The 16757-nt window shown below is 39.2% G+C and overlaps 1 protein-coding gene across 5 annotated transcripts in view; it reads right to left on the bottom strand.

Moving 5' to 3' along the window:
- Positions 1–16757, bottom strand: part of GRM7 (glutamate metabotropic receptor 7) — an 874189-nt gene that overhangs the window by 145972 nt on the left and 711460 nt on the right. For all 5 annotated transcript variants that reach the window (XR_004383852.1, XM_032867455.1, XM_032867457.1 and 2 more), the window contains exon 8: positions 15586–16521. Coding sequence is in view for 4 of the 5 variants with exons in the window: in XM_032867455.1 (XP_032723346.1) it covers positions 15586–16521 (936 nt within the window). In the remaining variant the exon portion in view is untranslated. The remainder of the gene's footprint in view (positions 1–15585; positions 16522–16757) is intronic.

Here is a 16757-nt window from a genome sequence, read left to right as displayed (position 1 = left end):
CTATTGTTACCTATTTATTTGAATACTCACTTTTCCTACAAGCATAGAATTTCCCTGAGATCACAGATTTGTCTTATTCTCACTGTTTCATCCCTAATACATAGGAAAGTACCTGACACATATTAGACATTCAATAAGTATTTGTGGTGATGGATGAATGAATGAAAGAATCAATCAATGTTTGATGTATTCTAAATGCAAAAATTTTATTGTTGAATCAGAGCTGGAGAGATGCACCCATTTTAAAAGGTCTTCTGTGGTCTTCCTAGACCCTGTATTTCCATTATTGCATAATTACATATGGGATCCCTAATGGTTGGTCCCAGGAAGTTATCAGCCCACTGAGGTCTGTTCAAACTTAACTGTTGTTAGGCTGAACACCAGGACAGGGTTGGTGCAAGTATTCAGTTTCTTCGTATCTTCCAGTACAAACTGCCTTCTCTTGAGCAATGAGGAAATGGCATGTATCTGGGTATTTGAGGGGATAAGGGAAGATGAAGTTTTTCTTATTCGTTTACAATATATATTAGTCCTAAAGAAATTTTGAAAAATATATTGAAACTAGATGATAGATGATGATGCTAATACCACAAATAAAAATGTCCACACTTTATTGAACATTTAACATGTATCAGGCACTGCTCTGCGTACTTTATATGAAATAAATGTATGTTACGTTGAACCTTTCAAAACTGAAGTCAGATCATTTTGCCTTCATACATAACCCTCTAAAGCCTTCCTATTTCATCTATTCTGATGCCATATGAACCAGTACCTTGTTCTCTATTCTTCCACCCCCTTCAACTACTGTGTTCTTCCTTACTTAGACTGTCTTCCTTTTTATTTCTGAGCTATTCCTGACATGTTTCTCCCTCAGGACCTTTGCACTTGCTGTTCCCTCTACCTGGAATGCTCTTCGATGGCTCCTCATGGTTTGCTTCTTTAAATTTCTGCCCAAGGGTTATCTTCTTAGTGGAGCCTTCTCTGAACACCAATTCAGAATTGCAAATGCCATCTCCCCCAATCCTGGCATTTCTGTTACCCTTGGATTTTTCATATTACTTGCCATAGTCTAACATTCTCAGTCTCTATATCTATTTAAAGTCTATCTTCAGGGTGCCTGCGTGGCTCAGTCAGTTAAGCATCTGCCTTCAGCTCAGGTCATGATCCCGGGGTCCTGGGATCCAGTCCCATGTTGGGCTCCCTGCTCTGCAGATTGCCTGCCTCTCCCTCTGCCAGTCCCCCTGATTGTGCTTCCTCTCTTTCAAATAAAAAAAATAAATTAAAAAAATGTCTATCTTCCCTCCACCACATTACTGAGTATAGACTGGGAAATTTATCTCCTTCATTTCCTGCTGCTTCCTCAACATACGCAATAATGCCCAACCCATGTACACATGTGCAATTAGTTAACTCATTCAATCTTCATGATAACCTTTTGAGATACATATTACTGTCATTTCTCATTTTTCAACAAAGGAAACTGAGACACAAAAAGATCAAGTAATTTTTCCAGGATATCAGAAATGAGTACTTCTATTGTCGATGTCCACACTCTTGAATATGGTAGTTATGTGAGACAGGCTTTCATTGCAAATTTCTTTGTCTTTACCCAGCTCTGGGGCCAGAGTCACTTAACCTCTGTGAGCCTCTATTTTCTCATTTGTAAATGGGTGGATGTTAACATATATTCAGAGTTTGGTGTGGAGTTTTTTGTTTTTGTTTTTTTGTTTGTTTGTTTAAAGATTTTATTTGACAGACAGAGATCACAAGTGGGCAGAGAGGCAGGCAGAGAGAGATGGAGAAGCAGACTCCCTGCTGAGCAGAGAGCCCGATGTGGGGCTCAATCCCAGGACCCTGGGATCATGACCTGAGCCAAAGGCAGAGGCCTTAACCCACTGAGCCACCCAGGCGCCCCTGGTGTGGAGTTTTAAAGAGAAAATATATACAAAGTGTTCAGTCTAGAGATCGATGCATAGAGAATGCTCAACCATTGATACTCCGGACTTGATCATTTGCACCATCATTTTTTAACAATCCCAAGTAGTGCATTGTATGGTAGATCTACAATGCATTTAACCACTTTCCTTTGGCCAGACATTTCGATTCTGATGAATATTTGGATACCTCCATCTTTGGGAAAATTTCCAAGTTCTTCCTTATCCTAAACTCTTAGAAATGGAACTACTAGGTCAGAAGTCATTTATATTCTAAAAGCTCTTGGTGCACAGCATTAAACAGGCCCTCTTTATGACTTGATCAGTTTAGTGATGTGATAGAGGTCTTAAATATTGCTATGATTGCAATCATATTATAACATCCAGTATACCAAGTTAACATATTGTATATCTTAAATTTACACAATATTACATGTCAAGTATATTTTAATTAGAAAAAGGAAAGAAAACAGATGTTATCATCCATTTGTAATTAATAAGAATATCCATTTTCTGTCACCACCATGTATATTATTGGATTTTTTCATTTTGAGCATTCTGAAGACTAAAAAATGGTTTGAGATTGGATATTTTTATAAATGATTTGGTAATTAATTAAAAAAATAACTTCCACAATCAGTTCCTCCAATTTAGAAGGACTCTATCTAAGAGTGCCTGATTGTCTTTGAAATTTTCCTTGTTTGTGCAGTCTTTAAGAACATACTGCTCTGGCCAATCCTTCTCATTTCTTTCAATAAAGCTACTTTTTAATGGTTTTTATATTGAAGGCTGGGGTTGCATCTTACTCCAAAATAGATTCATTCATTTATCTCACCCACTGAAATTTACTGAGCATTTATGAATTCTAGTCCTTGAGTTGCCATTTGGGACCATAGAGATCCAGAGTAGAGCCAGATAAACCAAGTGCTTGCACTCAAGGTACTTATATTTATGAGGAGACACAGGCAAAATTATGTGAACAACAATTACTGATACTACTTATTGAAAAACAGGAAGAAACAGGATATAATGGGCTAGAGAGAACTTTAGCTGGGATGGAAGAGTTAAAGGACCCCTTTGAGATGAGTCTGGAAGCTGAAATCTGAATGATGAGAAAGAATAGTTTTGGAAGACAGCATTCTCGAAAGATGGCACATCCTGTATAAAGGTGCTAGGAAGAAAATGGTCACAGTATGTTCAGGGGCAAGGGTTAATATCAGCAAGATGAAGAGAAATCAGCAAGCATGAGAAGCATAGGAAATGGGGGTCAGAAAGATCCACTAAGGCAGTGGTAGCAAACTTTTTTGGTAAAAGACGAGATTATAAGTATTTTCTGCTTTGCAAACCATATGATCTCTGCCACAACAGCTCAACTCTGTCATTGTAGCATGAAAGCAAACAATGGCAGTATGTAAATGAATGATCATGGCTGTGTTCCAATAAAACTTTATTTATGAAAACAAGCAGCTGGTTAGATTTACCCACCAGCCAGTTTGTGACCCTTGTTCCAGATCTCACGGACTCTAAGGAAGAGTTTAAATGCTATAATTTGCATGGTGACAAAGAGGCAATACTAATATTCACACTACTACTATCGCTACTAATATCCATGGGAAGCCCCTGGGGGATTCTTTTTAAGAAAAGAGAGGGATAGGATTCCCAATTGTTGGGGTGTCAAGGCTTGACATGTTACAGGCCCTGAAAAATCAATGCTAAGTAACAAGGGCCATTCTCAAAGACAAATTATTTGAAAACTCTTTCTGAGAATATCCAGCTCAGGGGTGGTAGGCACTGGGAGAAAAAAAAAATATAGTGCTATTACAGGGAACATTTGCTGTTTTGGTGCATCTACTAACCTGGTGTTTTTAGACCCATGCCATGGGAAGCACTGGATCAAAAAATTGATCATTGATTATAAGCCAAGTAATCAGTTGGAACATAAAGCTGAGTGGAAGTACACAGACATGTTAGAGAGACAATTTTCAATTTTAGGCACCTGAGGACCCGTTAGAGACACCAGCACTTTTGTGTCAGGCAGACTGATTGCTGGCATCACTGTTAAGAAATCATTCCCTCACATTTTCCTTTCCTAACAGCTATAGTGGGAAACTGGATTTCTATGACAAAATGAAACAATAGGCCCTTCCATTTCCCAAAGCTTTTTATTAGGATCTAAAATTTAACAAGCTCACTTACCAGTGATCCACACAGCTCAAACCCTGGCATCAGATGGTGAGTCTCCTCTGCCATAAGCATTCTTATAGTAGTCAGTTCATTTCCTGTCAGCTGTTTGCCTCTGTCTGTTTTTAACTTTTGTGCCATATTTTCAACAGTGGAAAATCTGAAGATGCTGAGCCCGTTCCCACTACACTCTAACTGGGTAATGCCCCAATTTTGAAATTAACACACAAGTGCCAAAGTCTGATAAGACACTTATCCCTACTCCTGTCCACCCAGCAAGAATTCTGGGAAAAAGAAATGAGGAATTAGATTGAATTTCACTATGCAAATTGGAATTATCTGTGTGGTACTTGGTCTCTCGGTTAAATTTCTTTAAAAAAAAAATGAAAATGCACAGGATATTTCTACACCTCAAGATCTGGAACATTAGACAAAGAGATAATTATTTTATTTCTGGGTTAAAACTAGCACTCAGTTCAGCTGGCTTTAGGTGCAGCACCAGATAGTGGCCCTCGCCTCATCAACAATGCAATTTGGCCATGGTATCCCAACCTAGTCACTTTGACAGGGCACTGGGAAGGTTACCAGAGAAACACAATGGACTTGATCAAATTGGAAAATTTAGCCAGCTTAAATACCTAGTCTTGGATGTGAAAACCCAATCATTACAAGCTGATCTGGGGTTTTGGGGATGTTGGCCAGAATCTCCCAGGTGTGAACAATTGAATTCTTATATATAAATCAAGCCTCATTGGAAACAATTTTAGCTTCCTAAAAGTGATAAATCAGCAAAGCATATCACATCGACGTTTAAAGTGAAATTGGAAAGCCTGCAATATAAGAAAGAAAATGGGACTTCCTGTTTCAGTCATTCAGTTGCCCATTTTTATTGGTAACCCATTGTGCCTGACTGAGGTTCCTCCTTCAAGTGCGTAGGGATATTTGAGAATCTCAAGGAATTGTTAATTTAGTGGTGTTGACTTGTCCTTTACATTCCTTACTATAACATACACTCAGCCTTTCCCTGTAATTTCTCTGTTGATAGTTTGTATACCCTTCTCTTCCCCAAAAACTCCATGTACATGAGACCTGAATAGGGAAGTGTGATTTTGTTCAGAGTTGAGAGTTGAGAAATTCCACATGAGTCCTTTTGAGGTCTAATTTCTTTTCTTTCTTTCTTTCTTTCTTTCTTTTTTTCTTTCTTCTTTCTTCTTTCTTCTTTCTTTTGTTGTTGTTTTTATTTTTTTGGATGTTGCTCAATTCCTGGTGCACTGACTTCCCAACAGCTTTATGGCCAAATTCAGCCAGACCTAGAGAGCCAAATGTGGTACTAAGCTGGGCTAGAAAGCTACCAAAGTCACAGGTGAACAAACCTGGCCATCTGAGATTTTACAACTCCACAGCAGATGGCAGGCACTGGGATTCTAAGATCCAAGTGCCAGTCAGTTGAGGACAGCTTTATTCATTGGGAATGCTTATAATTCAAAAGCCAGAGACCATTATTATCCTTGGAAGACACCAGAGTGGCAGTAACACAGTCAGGAAACCCAAAACCAGGGAGACCATGTACAGGAAATATTTCTAAATCTATATACTCTTCAAAGCCATTCTTACCAACACTCATAATATAAATCAACAAGTACTGTGTTGTAGTCTTCTCTAGGTTCCTCTCTGTAGGTTCTTCTCTACATGGGGACAGAGAGTATAGACTGGAGGCAGTGTTCCCCAGTCTCCTCCCCACCAACCATCCTATGGAGCAGCGAAGGGAACAGGATTCTAATTCTCAGATCCCAGGTAACACTCCCTGGTATGGGAGGTTTTTTGGCTCCTTTACTGAAAGGGAAGTAAAGGTAGGGACAGCTGGATACCAGCTCTAATCCAATGTTTTTCTCCAAGAGATTTGTCTCAATCTTCCTCATCCTTTGAATTATATACTATCATGGAACCAAAAGTCTAAATATAGGAAAAGTCCATTTAAATCATCACTGATAACCACTGTCTATCTCTCCAGGTTAGCATTTCACATATAAATTATAAAATGTTCTGCACTCAATTCTAATGTGTGGATTCCCCCCCCCCTCACACACACACACACCCCACCAGGCAAGGCTTTGACACCTACTGGGTGTCCTGTAATTCAACCCAATTCTGACACTTTCTACTTGGAGATTGCATCAGACTCTATAAGGGCTCAGTCCTGTAAGACTGCACCTTTCCAATTCCACTTTAGATGCCAGTCTCAAGTTCAGGTTGTCACCTGTGCTTAAGACCTATAGGTTATAGATTAGCGGTTCCAACAACACCCTCCTTAGGTTTGATTAATTTTCTAGACTGCTTAACAGAACTGACTGTGACTTACAGTAACAGCAAACAGTAAGTAAACTTACTGTTTACTTACTACATTACTGGGTTTTTGGCTTGTTTTCTTTTTGTTGTTTGGTTTCTTTTTGTTATTTGGTTTTTGTTGTTTATTTTGTTGTTTGGTTTGCTTGTTTGTTTTAAAGATCCGTTTATCTATTTGAGAGAGACAGAGAGAGAGGGCACACAGGCACTCAGAGTGCAGGGAGGGGCAGAGAGAGAGAATCTTCAGCCCAACTCTTCGCTGACCATGGAGCCTGACATGGGGCTTGATCCCAGAACCTGAGATCATGACCTGAGCTGAAACCAAGAGTCATACATTTAGTCAACTGAGTCACCCAGGTGCCCTTTGTTTTGTTTTTTATAAAAGGATATAACTCAGGAACAGCCTGATGGGAGAGCTGCATAATGCCTACGTATGGGGAAAGGATGCAGAGATTTCCTGCTCTTGAAGCATGCCATTTTCCCTAAATCTCAAAGCATTCATCAAACTGGAGACTCTCCAAACCCTGTCCTCTTGGTTTTTTATGAAGCTTTCATTATAGGCATTATTGATTAAGTAAGTCACTTGTCAGTGGCAATCCATTCAACCTGCAAGTCAGGGAGTGGGACTGAAAGTTCCAACTTTCTAATAACATGGTTGGCTCTCTTGGTAACCAGTCCCTATCCTTCAGTAGGGTCCAAAAGTCACCTCAGTTACATAGCAAAAGAATCTTTTATTGTTTTCATCTCTTCATAAATTCCAGAGGTTCTAGGAGTTCTGTGCCAGAAGTGGAACAAAGAGCAAACATATCCTTCTTATTATAAATCACGATATCACAACTATCATGCAAACCATAACTCATAAGCAAAGAGGAATCTTTTGAAACCATAAATCCAACAATGTCCCACACATCGCTGCTCTAAAATTCACTGCAGAACATTTCCCCCTTCTTGACTAAAAAACAAAATCAAGCATACAGGGTCCTTCAAGAATTCACCTCTCTCTGCCTCTTCAGAGTTCATTCCTATCATTCCTCTAATCCATACTAACTCCTCTACTTTCAGCTTCCCCAAATACAGGACTATTTTACCTTCTGCGGACTCTCTTGCCTTGACCTACAAAACAGTCTTTGCTAAGGGGACCCTGGGGTGGTAGGATACAGTTCTCATTTATTGAGCATTTACCACGGGCTATAGAGTATTTGAAGAGCTCTTATATTGTAACTCATTTATATAATTCTAGTTTCATTACTGATACAGTTTATAGTTTCAGTACTGGCACATAGGTTTATAGGCATAAGAGCACTTAATGATTAAGTTTCAAGAAACTAGAAGAGGATCAGAGAAGGAAGAGGCTTTCTGGCAAAGCTATTTTTAATGGCTTTATCAATATGCAACTGATGTATGATAAACTGCACATATTTGAAGTATGAAATTTGATTAGCTTTAACATATGCATGTGTCTGTGAACTCACCACTACAATCGAGAGAGTGAATACATACATCACTCTCCAAATTTCCCTGTGCTCCTTTGTAATTCTTCAGTCTCCCACCCATCCCCAGCAAACAAATGATCTACTTTCTCTCACTGGAGATTAATTTCAAAGTTAAAAATATTTTGCTATAAGTAGAATTATACAGCTCATATTCTTTTTGTCTGTATTTCTTCAGTGAGACTAATTATGTAGGATTTAACCATGCTGTCGGACATATCAATAATCCATTGCTTTTTACTGCATTATTCCATTCTATGGCTAGACCACAACTTGTTTATCTATTCAGCTATGGATGGGCATTGGGCTGTTTCCAGTTTCTGACTATTAAAAGTAAATCTACAAAAAAAAATTATGTGCAAGTGTGTGTGGGTTCATTTCTCATGGGTAGAGAGATAGGAGGAACGGCTAGAGTAGTATAGAAGGTGCATGCTTAACATTTTAAGAATCTTCCCAACTGTTTTCCAGAGTGGTTGACTAACTTGCACATTCCCACTAGCATTATGTGAGAGTTCCAGTTGTTCCACACCCTTATCAGCACCTGTTATCATCAGTTTTATAAACACTGTATTAAGCAATTTAAAGATCTTATTTTCCCTTACACACACCTAGAAGTAGGAATGATTATACACATTGGGCAGATGGAGGAACCTAGGACCTAAAAGGTTAAGTGACACATTCCCACTATGTACAGTGATTAGGTTCAGAACACCACAGCATGACAGGGTATGGAGGAATTGCCCTCTAGGACCACAGGGCACCTGGGACCTGCAAAAAAATACTAAGTAGAGCAGTATTATGGTCTGTGCTATGGGTAAATCATGATCCCAAACCTGGATATGGCAGCCCCCTGATGCTCATCAGCAGACTGTTCCGTTATGACTTCCCATGTTTTGAGAAGAGTTGTTTCTGAAAATAACAGGTGGCCTTTGATGCTCAGAGAAATGCCAAAGAACAGAGATTTGTCTGACGTCCTGGTACTATTTATAAAGGTGAGGCCTGGGTCCTTGGGACTGTATCCTTTGGAGGCTGAGATTTCAAAGTGAAAGACACATTGGACCCTCAGGGGACACCCCACGGAGGACTGGTTCAAGACTTGCTGAGTTTTTCATTTTAGCAGCAATTTCTCTTTCTTGAGCACCTCTCTGTTCAAACCTTTAATGGCAGGGCCTTTTCTTTTAATAGAGTAAGCTATTTCCTTATTCTCACTCAGTTCAGTTTTACAAAGGCTCTTGAATTTTAGCTGCTGAACTAGCTCTTCTGGCTAAAGAAAGGGACTAAGATGGTGAAGACTCCAATTATCCTAGGTGACTGCACTTGAAATTAGCTGATACATCATGAGGGGAGTACAGGAGAGCGTTATCCCAAGCCATTGACTAATACCAGACATGCAAACAGCTGGTTTCAGAGTGCTGTTTGTAGAGGAGCTCAGTTATCATCAAGGTCGCAGCAGGAAGCAGAAAGGAGATGGTTTCATATGCTTCTGATATGAATTTAAACAGACAAAACTGAACAACAGAAGCAAGACCTCAACCACCAGTATGCTTGCCCATCACAGCATGAGTACACAAATGACCTCAGCCTAAGTTATGCACTGGGACACTTTTCTCAATTATGTTTAGATGCAAGGTGAAGGTAAGGATTTTTGTCTTAAAAGACATTTGTATTTGTGTATGAATATGTGTATATCTATGTATCTAGAAGCAGAGTCATCAGACTGTTGGCAACAACTATATATGGCGAATGGGAGAGAGTCCGTTCTCTTGCCTTTAGTGGGCAAATTAAATAGTGGGCAATTGCTACTTGCAAAATTCAAAAAAAGAAAAAAGTATCTCTAAGCATATCTCCATTTCAGGAACAAAGCAGCATAACACAAAAAGAAAGATAAGGCATATTATATTCTCATATTCTTTTAATGTTCAAAATGTTCAAAGCAGCTTTCAAACCTGCTTTATCTTTTCTAGTCCCTCAGGCCTTCTTCAAACCAGCACCATCTTTTGTCCATCTATTACAAGAGCTACTTGACTTAGTTTTCTTAACTCCAGCTGCTTCACCTTTGCTCAAGTACTGTCCCTGGAATTCACATTCCCAAAATACCCTGTGTTGACATTCTTCCCACCTTTATAAACTTGTCTTGGCTTAAAGGGATAAATCCAAAGAGAGTTCTCCGAAATTTGGATTTGCTGCTCTTCACTACATCATTAACTCTTTCACAGAGCCCAGGCCTCCAAAATCAAAGGGTGGCTTGGGGTGGGAGGGGTGGATTGCATCAGAGGGAAGACCCTGCATAATTCAACATAAGCATGAGGGAAAATATCAGCCTGAGAAAGGAAAGCAGGTATTTCAGTTTACTAATTCTAGTATTTAAAATTAACTTGGTCTGTCACTTTGAAAAGATGAGATTCTTGCCAAAAGTTCAATTTGGGAATGAAATGTTGGGGTTCACCCTGTTTTAAAGTTTTCCCATAAAATGTGGTTCTATTAAGTTTTATTCTTACACCCTCATATTTGCAAGAGTCAAAGTTGCATTAAACGTAATCTGTGTCTTCAGTCTCCGTACCATGTGGTGAAATTGCCATCCCATACTTTTTGACAGTGGATGTAATTTCTCACTGGGTTATCAGAGTGCTTCCTCTGCCTGCTAACTTCAGTCCACTTGTCATTTTTCCATGAAGCAGAAGTGGAGTTCCTGTTTCTGGGTGCCCGTCCTGCATTCCTTGTGTGACAACTATAGGATGCCTCACACTATTCAAAGTTGGTCTGAAAATATTACTCCCATAACAATAAATCTTGGAACACCGCATTAAAAACTAATGATGTATTGTATGGTGATTAATATAACACAGTAAAAATTAAAAAAAAAATAAAATATTATTCCCAAAGAGAGCTAGGACAACCCCTTTCTGCATGGCATTGTGAAAATTTAGAAGAGATGTGTAATCAGAGACAAAATAAAGATTAATTTAAGCACACTCCCATTTCCCTATTGTTTATACTTAACCAGATTAATTTTAATGAAAGCCACCCAATGGCTCTTGCGTAAGGACAACAAAGAGCTGAATAGGAAGATGTATCAAAGGTCATTTGTCAGTGCCCAGTATTAATCAGAAATGACACATGGATTTCAGATTTCTTCCAGTTCTGACTTATTGGTAGTGGCCTCCTAAAGACTGTGTTGATAAGGATTTTTAAAACTGCACCTGGGTTCAGGGGAAGCTCACTGTAATTGATTATCAATGTCTGCATAGGGCATGGATTAGGAAATGTTTATCTACCTGACAAATATTTCTGATCCCTAATATCAGTCCTAGGTTGGTCTGCTTTTCGTTCAAATTCTGGGGAGCTATCTGCTACATGTGGATGATCAAAATGTTGGTTTATAATCCAAACCCTTCTAGAAATACTCCCGGGATATATTCTTCCTGTCTTCTTGCTACCTCTGGTTGCAGGGCCAATTCCTTGGTCCTGCCTTGTAAGGTCTCTGGCTACAACCTTGGAGTTAACACTTCATTCAGACCTTCTGAGTCGAGGCTTTGTCTTTGTGAATAGTGTCTTTCTTATCTCCTGGTTCCTTGATGTCTGCACTTCCTAGTTGCTTGAGATGAGAGTTAATATATTTCTAAAGGCGGGGTGCCTGGGTGGCTCAGTGGGTTAAAGCCTCTGCCTTCGGCTCAGGTCATGATCCCAGAGTCCTGGGATCAAGCCCCACATCGGGCTCTCTGCTCTCAGGGAGCCTGCTTCCTCCCCTCTCTCTCTGCCTGCCTCTCTGCCTATTTGTGATCTCTGTCAAATAAATAAATAAAATCTTAAAAAAATATATTCCAAAAGGCTCTAAAACTAGAGATCAGGAAATATTTAAATGACATATTTTGTAGATTAGTAAGAAAATGCTCAGGTAGTTTTAAGAAGCATGCTTGTTTTGCACTGATAAACTTCCAGCATGCTTGTTACAAAATCCAGCATTCGATGGCCACCCTATTGCCCTATTGAACCAGTCAGGAGGAGCAGATATGGAATATTTTAAAAAACAAGTTCCAATGGGGATTATCAGAGACACAATTTTGAGAACCATGGGGTTAAGAACCCTGAGCTGGTTCAGAGATTGCTAACAGTAACCTTATTTCTGTCATCTAGTGAAATAATACAATAAAAAACAAAGAATTCGATTATTTAAGTGTTGTAATCCATGCTGTTCTATTCAGCTGTGTGCAGAAGAATGGCCTGTGGGTGGCATTATAGAAGACACACACTCCTTCCTGTATGCAACTACTCTTTTTTCATATTTTCCTCTGAGCAGAAAATGCCTCAATCCTTTACTTTCTCCTGTTCTTATCAACCTCCTACCTAAACAAACACATACATACAGATGGGAAGACCTCTGAGACCCTCCAACTCCTCTCATGTTATATCAAGGTCTACTTTGTCTTTACTTTGTCTTTGCAGAGCTAAGTGGTGTAGAGCTCGTCTCCTCATCCATGTGTAAAAAAATGATACACTGGTTTACCTAGAAAGTTCTGACAACTACTGGCTAAAAAAATCTGGATAATCATAGCATCTTCAGGGTTTCTCAGATTTTGGGAGGGTAGCTTATGTCCTTCCTACCTGAAGCATGCTCTTTTCCAGGTTGCATGCAAAAAAGATAGATAAGCCACAAACCAAGCCTTTGTGTTCTTGGAAAGTAATCTAGCCCTCTAACAGCTCTTACCAGTATATAGCCATGGGACATTACCACATTTCACTAGACCAGCTAACTCCTACCTTGCTATTACTCAACTATTTGCAGCGTTTCCTTGAATCATTTCAGTCATCTAAATAGAATTCCTAAAATCAAGGATTGTTCTCTTATGGCTAAAGTTTACCTCTTCCATCCCTGACCATTTTGCATGATCCCCATTCTAAAAATCACAGGATTAGCAACAATAAAACAAGATAACTGTAATCTCCTGCATCCTTCACAAAAGCAAAAATATACTGAGGGTTGATGTTTCATAAGAAAACATTTCTCATCCTTTATGCTGTGCTAACAAACTCAAGTGGTAAGAAGTTTCACAAAGATATCCCTAGCATAATCAGAATGGAACTCAATTACCTAAGACAGAAAATAATTATTACTGAACTCACTGCCTAATCTTTTTTTTTTTTTTTTTCCTCTTACAAGGGAATTCTTCACTTAAAACACTCAAATTGTTTGATCTAAACAAAAATGTAAGGGCTGTGATTCTGAATATTGCTAGCTTGGCAATGATGCCTTTTTCTGTTATCTCTGTTGCATTTGGCAATTTGCCACTTTCCACAATTTAAATTCCATGGTTTCATGTACAAAAACTATTTTTAACTTACCACTCATGCTTCTGTAGCCATATGCCTATCTTTAAGATGTGTGAATTTCCATATAAAATTTACTGTTCCCATTTGGCAATTTAGTACCTTTAATTGTGCCAATCAACCATGTAAAACATCATAACCTACCGAGAATATATGAAGAAAAAATACATTTCTTCCCAATCTAGGATACCAAGCACACTACTTAAAGACAGCTTAATTTTTCCTGTGGTTCAGTTCTACCAGCTCAAGGCCTTGTAGAACAAGTGGAATCACTGAATTCAATTCCTGAAACCCGGTATCATTTTCAGGTTTTTAAGCAAGTCAATTATACACTTGACCTTAATGAAAAGATTCATAGTCATGACTAGAAATGGCTAGAAATGACAAATGAAACGGTAGACCCTTGCAGTGTCAAATATCATTACACCAAGGCCCATCTTTAAGACAGCTGCAGGTGTTCCCGTCTTTTGCATTCCCCAAGAATAAATTTACAAGAAAAGGATTTAATGTTTTTAGCCTGTTACATAAGCAATTGTGTTTGTTTTAATAAAAAAAAATTATTATCTTCATAGGCTTTGATGATACACATCATTTCCCATAAAAAGTTCAATGGTTATCAACTTACCAGCATACATTTGGGAAATTCTTTTTCTTTTCCCTCTATTGCATTTCACTACCCTAACTCATATTTTACTATTCCCTTGGCCCAGGGATAGATGGAAGCAATAAAATGCAATTCAAGTTGGTTTCACAGACAGTAAACATGCATTATGAATTTGAAACATACTGTTGGAAACATACTATGCTCGTTGAACATATATTTTAGAACTTCCTCTAAGACACTTTATGACTAAAACCATATCTGGAACCACTCACTGTCCTTGGTTGCAGAATTCTTTGTAGTTTTATAACATATGCATTTAAAAAAAAAAAGAAAAAAGAAACAAGAAAGCCCCCAAACCCACACAGTCCAAACTGGTATCTTCTGAATCAAACAGTTTAGGTGAAATATATCTCCTCAGGTGGAACACCAAATGTCATTAATTATAGGATTCTATGAGAATAGAAGCAACAAAGAAAAATTCAGATTCGACTAATTCCTAGAGGCACAGATTAGTGAATTTGTAGAGATTCCTACTACAGTCCTTGCTTTCTTCATGCAGGGCACTAAGTCCTTGAATGTTTTATGGACTTCTCCAAAGTAACATGGAATCAGGCTAGACTCCCTGTGTTCTAACTTCTAATCAAGCCATAAGTGTACTCTCTCTGATACAGCACACCAGTTAGGGCTCTAGGTCTTGGTTCTGGTTTTAGTTGTACTGCCCTGCCAAAGCTGACTTTACTGAATGAAGGACAATGCATCTTATTGAGACCAACATATTAAAACTGCCTAATTTGCATATCTACAAAACCATATCCAGGTGAGTATAAAAGTCAGATGTGTATGAATTTCATCTAGAATCAACGTTTTAGTTTTGCCTAATTTGCATGCCTGTCAAATCCACAGCTAGACGTGCATTCATAGCCTTAGGATTCAACACATTAGGGCTGCCTAACTTACAGATTCATACAAATGCATAACTATATGTGGAGAACATGTATACTAACTATATCTGGGACAACACATTAAGGCTTACCAATTCTGAACTTCCATAGCTTGACGACACTTGCTCTACTATATACTGTCCCTCCCACTGCTAGAAAGCTGAGTCTCTGGTAACTCTCTGAATCATTTGATGCGATTAATGTATATCTAGTTTTAGGGAGCTGAGGGTGGAATGACAACCAAAACTTCCCTATATTCATCTATTATACACATACATATATATGTGATATGCAAATTAAAAATATGCAAATGGACAACTCATACATGCTCACACACTAGATCCAATCCACAGCGACAGCCTAGATGGTCACTAAGACAGAGAGGGAGCTAGTAATCACCATCCCCATCCTAATGAAGGACTGTGGCCTTTTTCCCCATCCCAAGGAAACATATGTATAAGAGGAGAGGGTGTGCAACGAATGCATTGGAAGGTTTAATTTAGACAGATTACACAATTTTGTACTGGATAATCTCTCACTACGATGAGTAGTTCTATCATAAATTAACATGAAAAATTTACCTTTGGTTGGTTTCTAGTGAAATAAACATGGCACAATTCCCTGCAGTTTTTAGATTTCTATAGAATTGAAGCCTAGTAATTCAGGATATAAAAGTTCTCGTTCTATATAATCAACTCGGTTCCAGTATTTACAAAAACAAACATATTTCTGAGATGAACAGTGCGATGTGCATTTTCACTTACCTTTTCCGCTGACTGCGCAGTGCCAAAAAAAATGGGAATGAAGGCAAGCCACACTATACATGTCGTGTACATAGTGAATCCAATGGGTTTGGCTTCATTAAAATTCTCTGGGACACCCCGAGTCTTGATGGCATACACAGTACATGTGACCATGAGAAGAATGCTATATCCCAAGGAGCAGATGATTTGGAGATCTGTAATGTCACATTTGAGAACTCCCCTGGCCTGCTCAGGGTTCATTGTCTTATGTTCATCATAGTCTATGATGATGTTGGGTGGGTCAACACCAAACCAAATGAAAACACCTAGAAGCTGAACTGATATTAAACTGGAAGTGATGGCCAGCTGTGATGTCGGGCTTATGAGTCTGGGAGCTGTAACTGATTTCTTGCCCTGCTCAAATATGCGATAAATCCGATTGGTTTTTGTCAAGAGGGCTGCATAACTGATGCACATACCCAAGCCCAAGAAAACTCTCCGGAAAGAACACACTGCCACATCAGGTTTGGCTATCATCAGGAAAGTGATAATGTAGCAAAGAAAGATGCCAGTCAATAAAACGTAGCTCAGTTCCCGCCCAGATGCCCGGACAATGGGCGTGTCATTGTAGCGGATGAAAGTGGCCATGACAAAGATGGTGGCGATGATTCCCAACATTGCTAGGAAGACAGGGATTACAGCCCAGGGGGAATGCCATTCTAGTTTGATGATGGGGATATCCTGGCAGCCGGTTCGGTTTTCATTGGGCCTCTGGTCGTAGGGGCAATGTTGGCATGTCATCTCATCAAACTGGTACTGGTAGCCGTCGCAAGGCTCACAGGTCCAGCAGCATGGAGTTCCCTTCTGTGTCTTCTTTCTTTGCCCAGGCTTGCATGGCAGTGTGCACACTGAGGGGGGTATCTCCCGGACTCCTTTACCCCACTGCATGTCCTCTATCTGCAGCATAAGAAATGAGAAGGGGTAACTGGCAGATTAGTTCAGAGAAAAGGAAAAGAATGGAATATAAGTAATAGCAGAAGCATTTGAGACTTGAAAACATTAAGGGACTACTCCCCCCGCCCCCACAGTCAGTATGAACTACAACTAAGATTTGACCCCAATTATTCCACCCTGGAATTCTTACTTCTCACCACTATGGAGTATGCCAAACCTGCCTGATTCTAAGAATTCAC

This window comes from Lontra canadensis, unplaced genomic scaffold (genome assembly GCF_010015895.1).
Source record: "Lontra canadensis isolate GAN:19392208 unplaced genomic scaffold, GSC_riverotter_1.0 scaffold34, whole genome shotgun sequence".
Taxonomy (NCBI): Eukaryota; Metazoa; Chordata; class Mammalia; order Carnivora; family Mustelidae; genus Lontra; species Lontra canadensis.
This window is presented reverse-complemented; position numbering and strand designations above follow the sequence as displayed.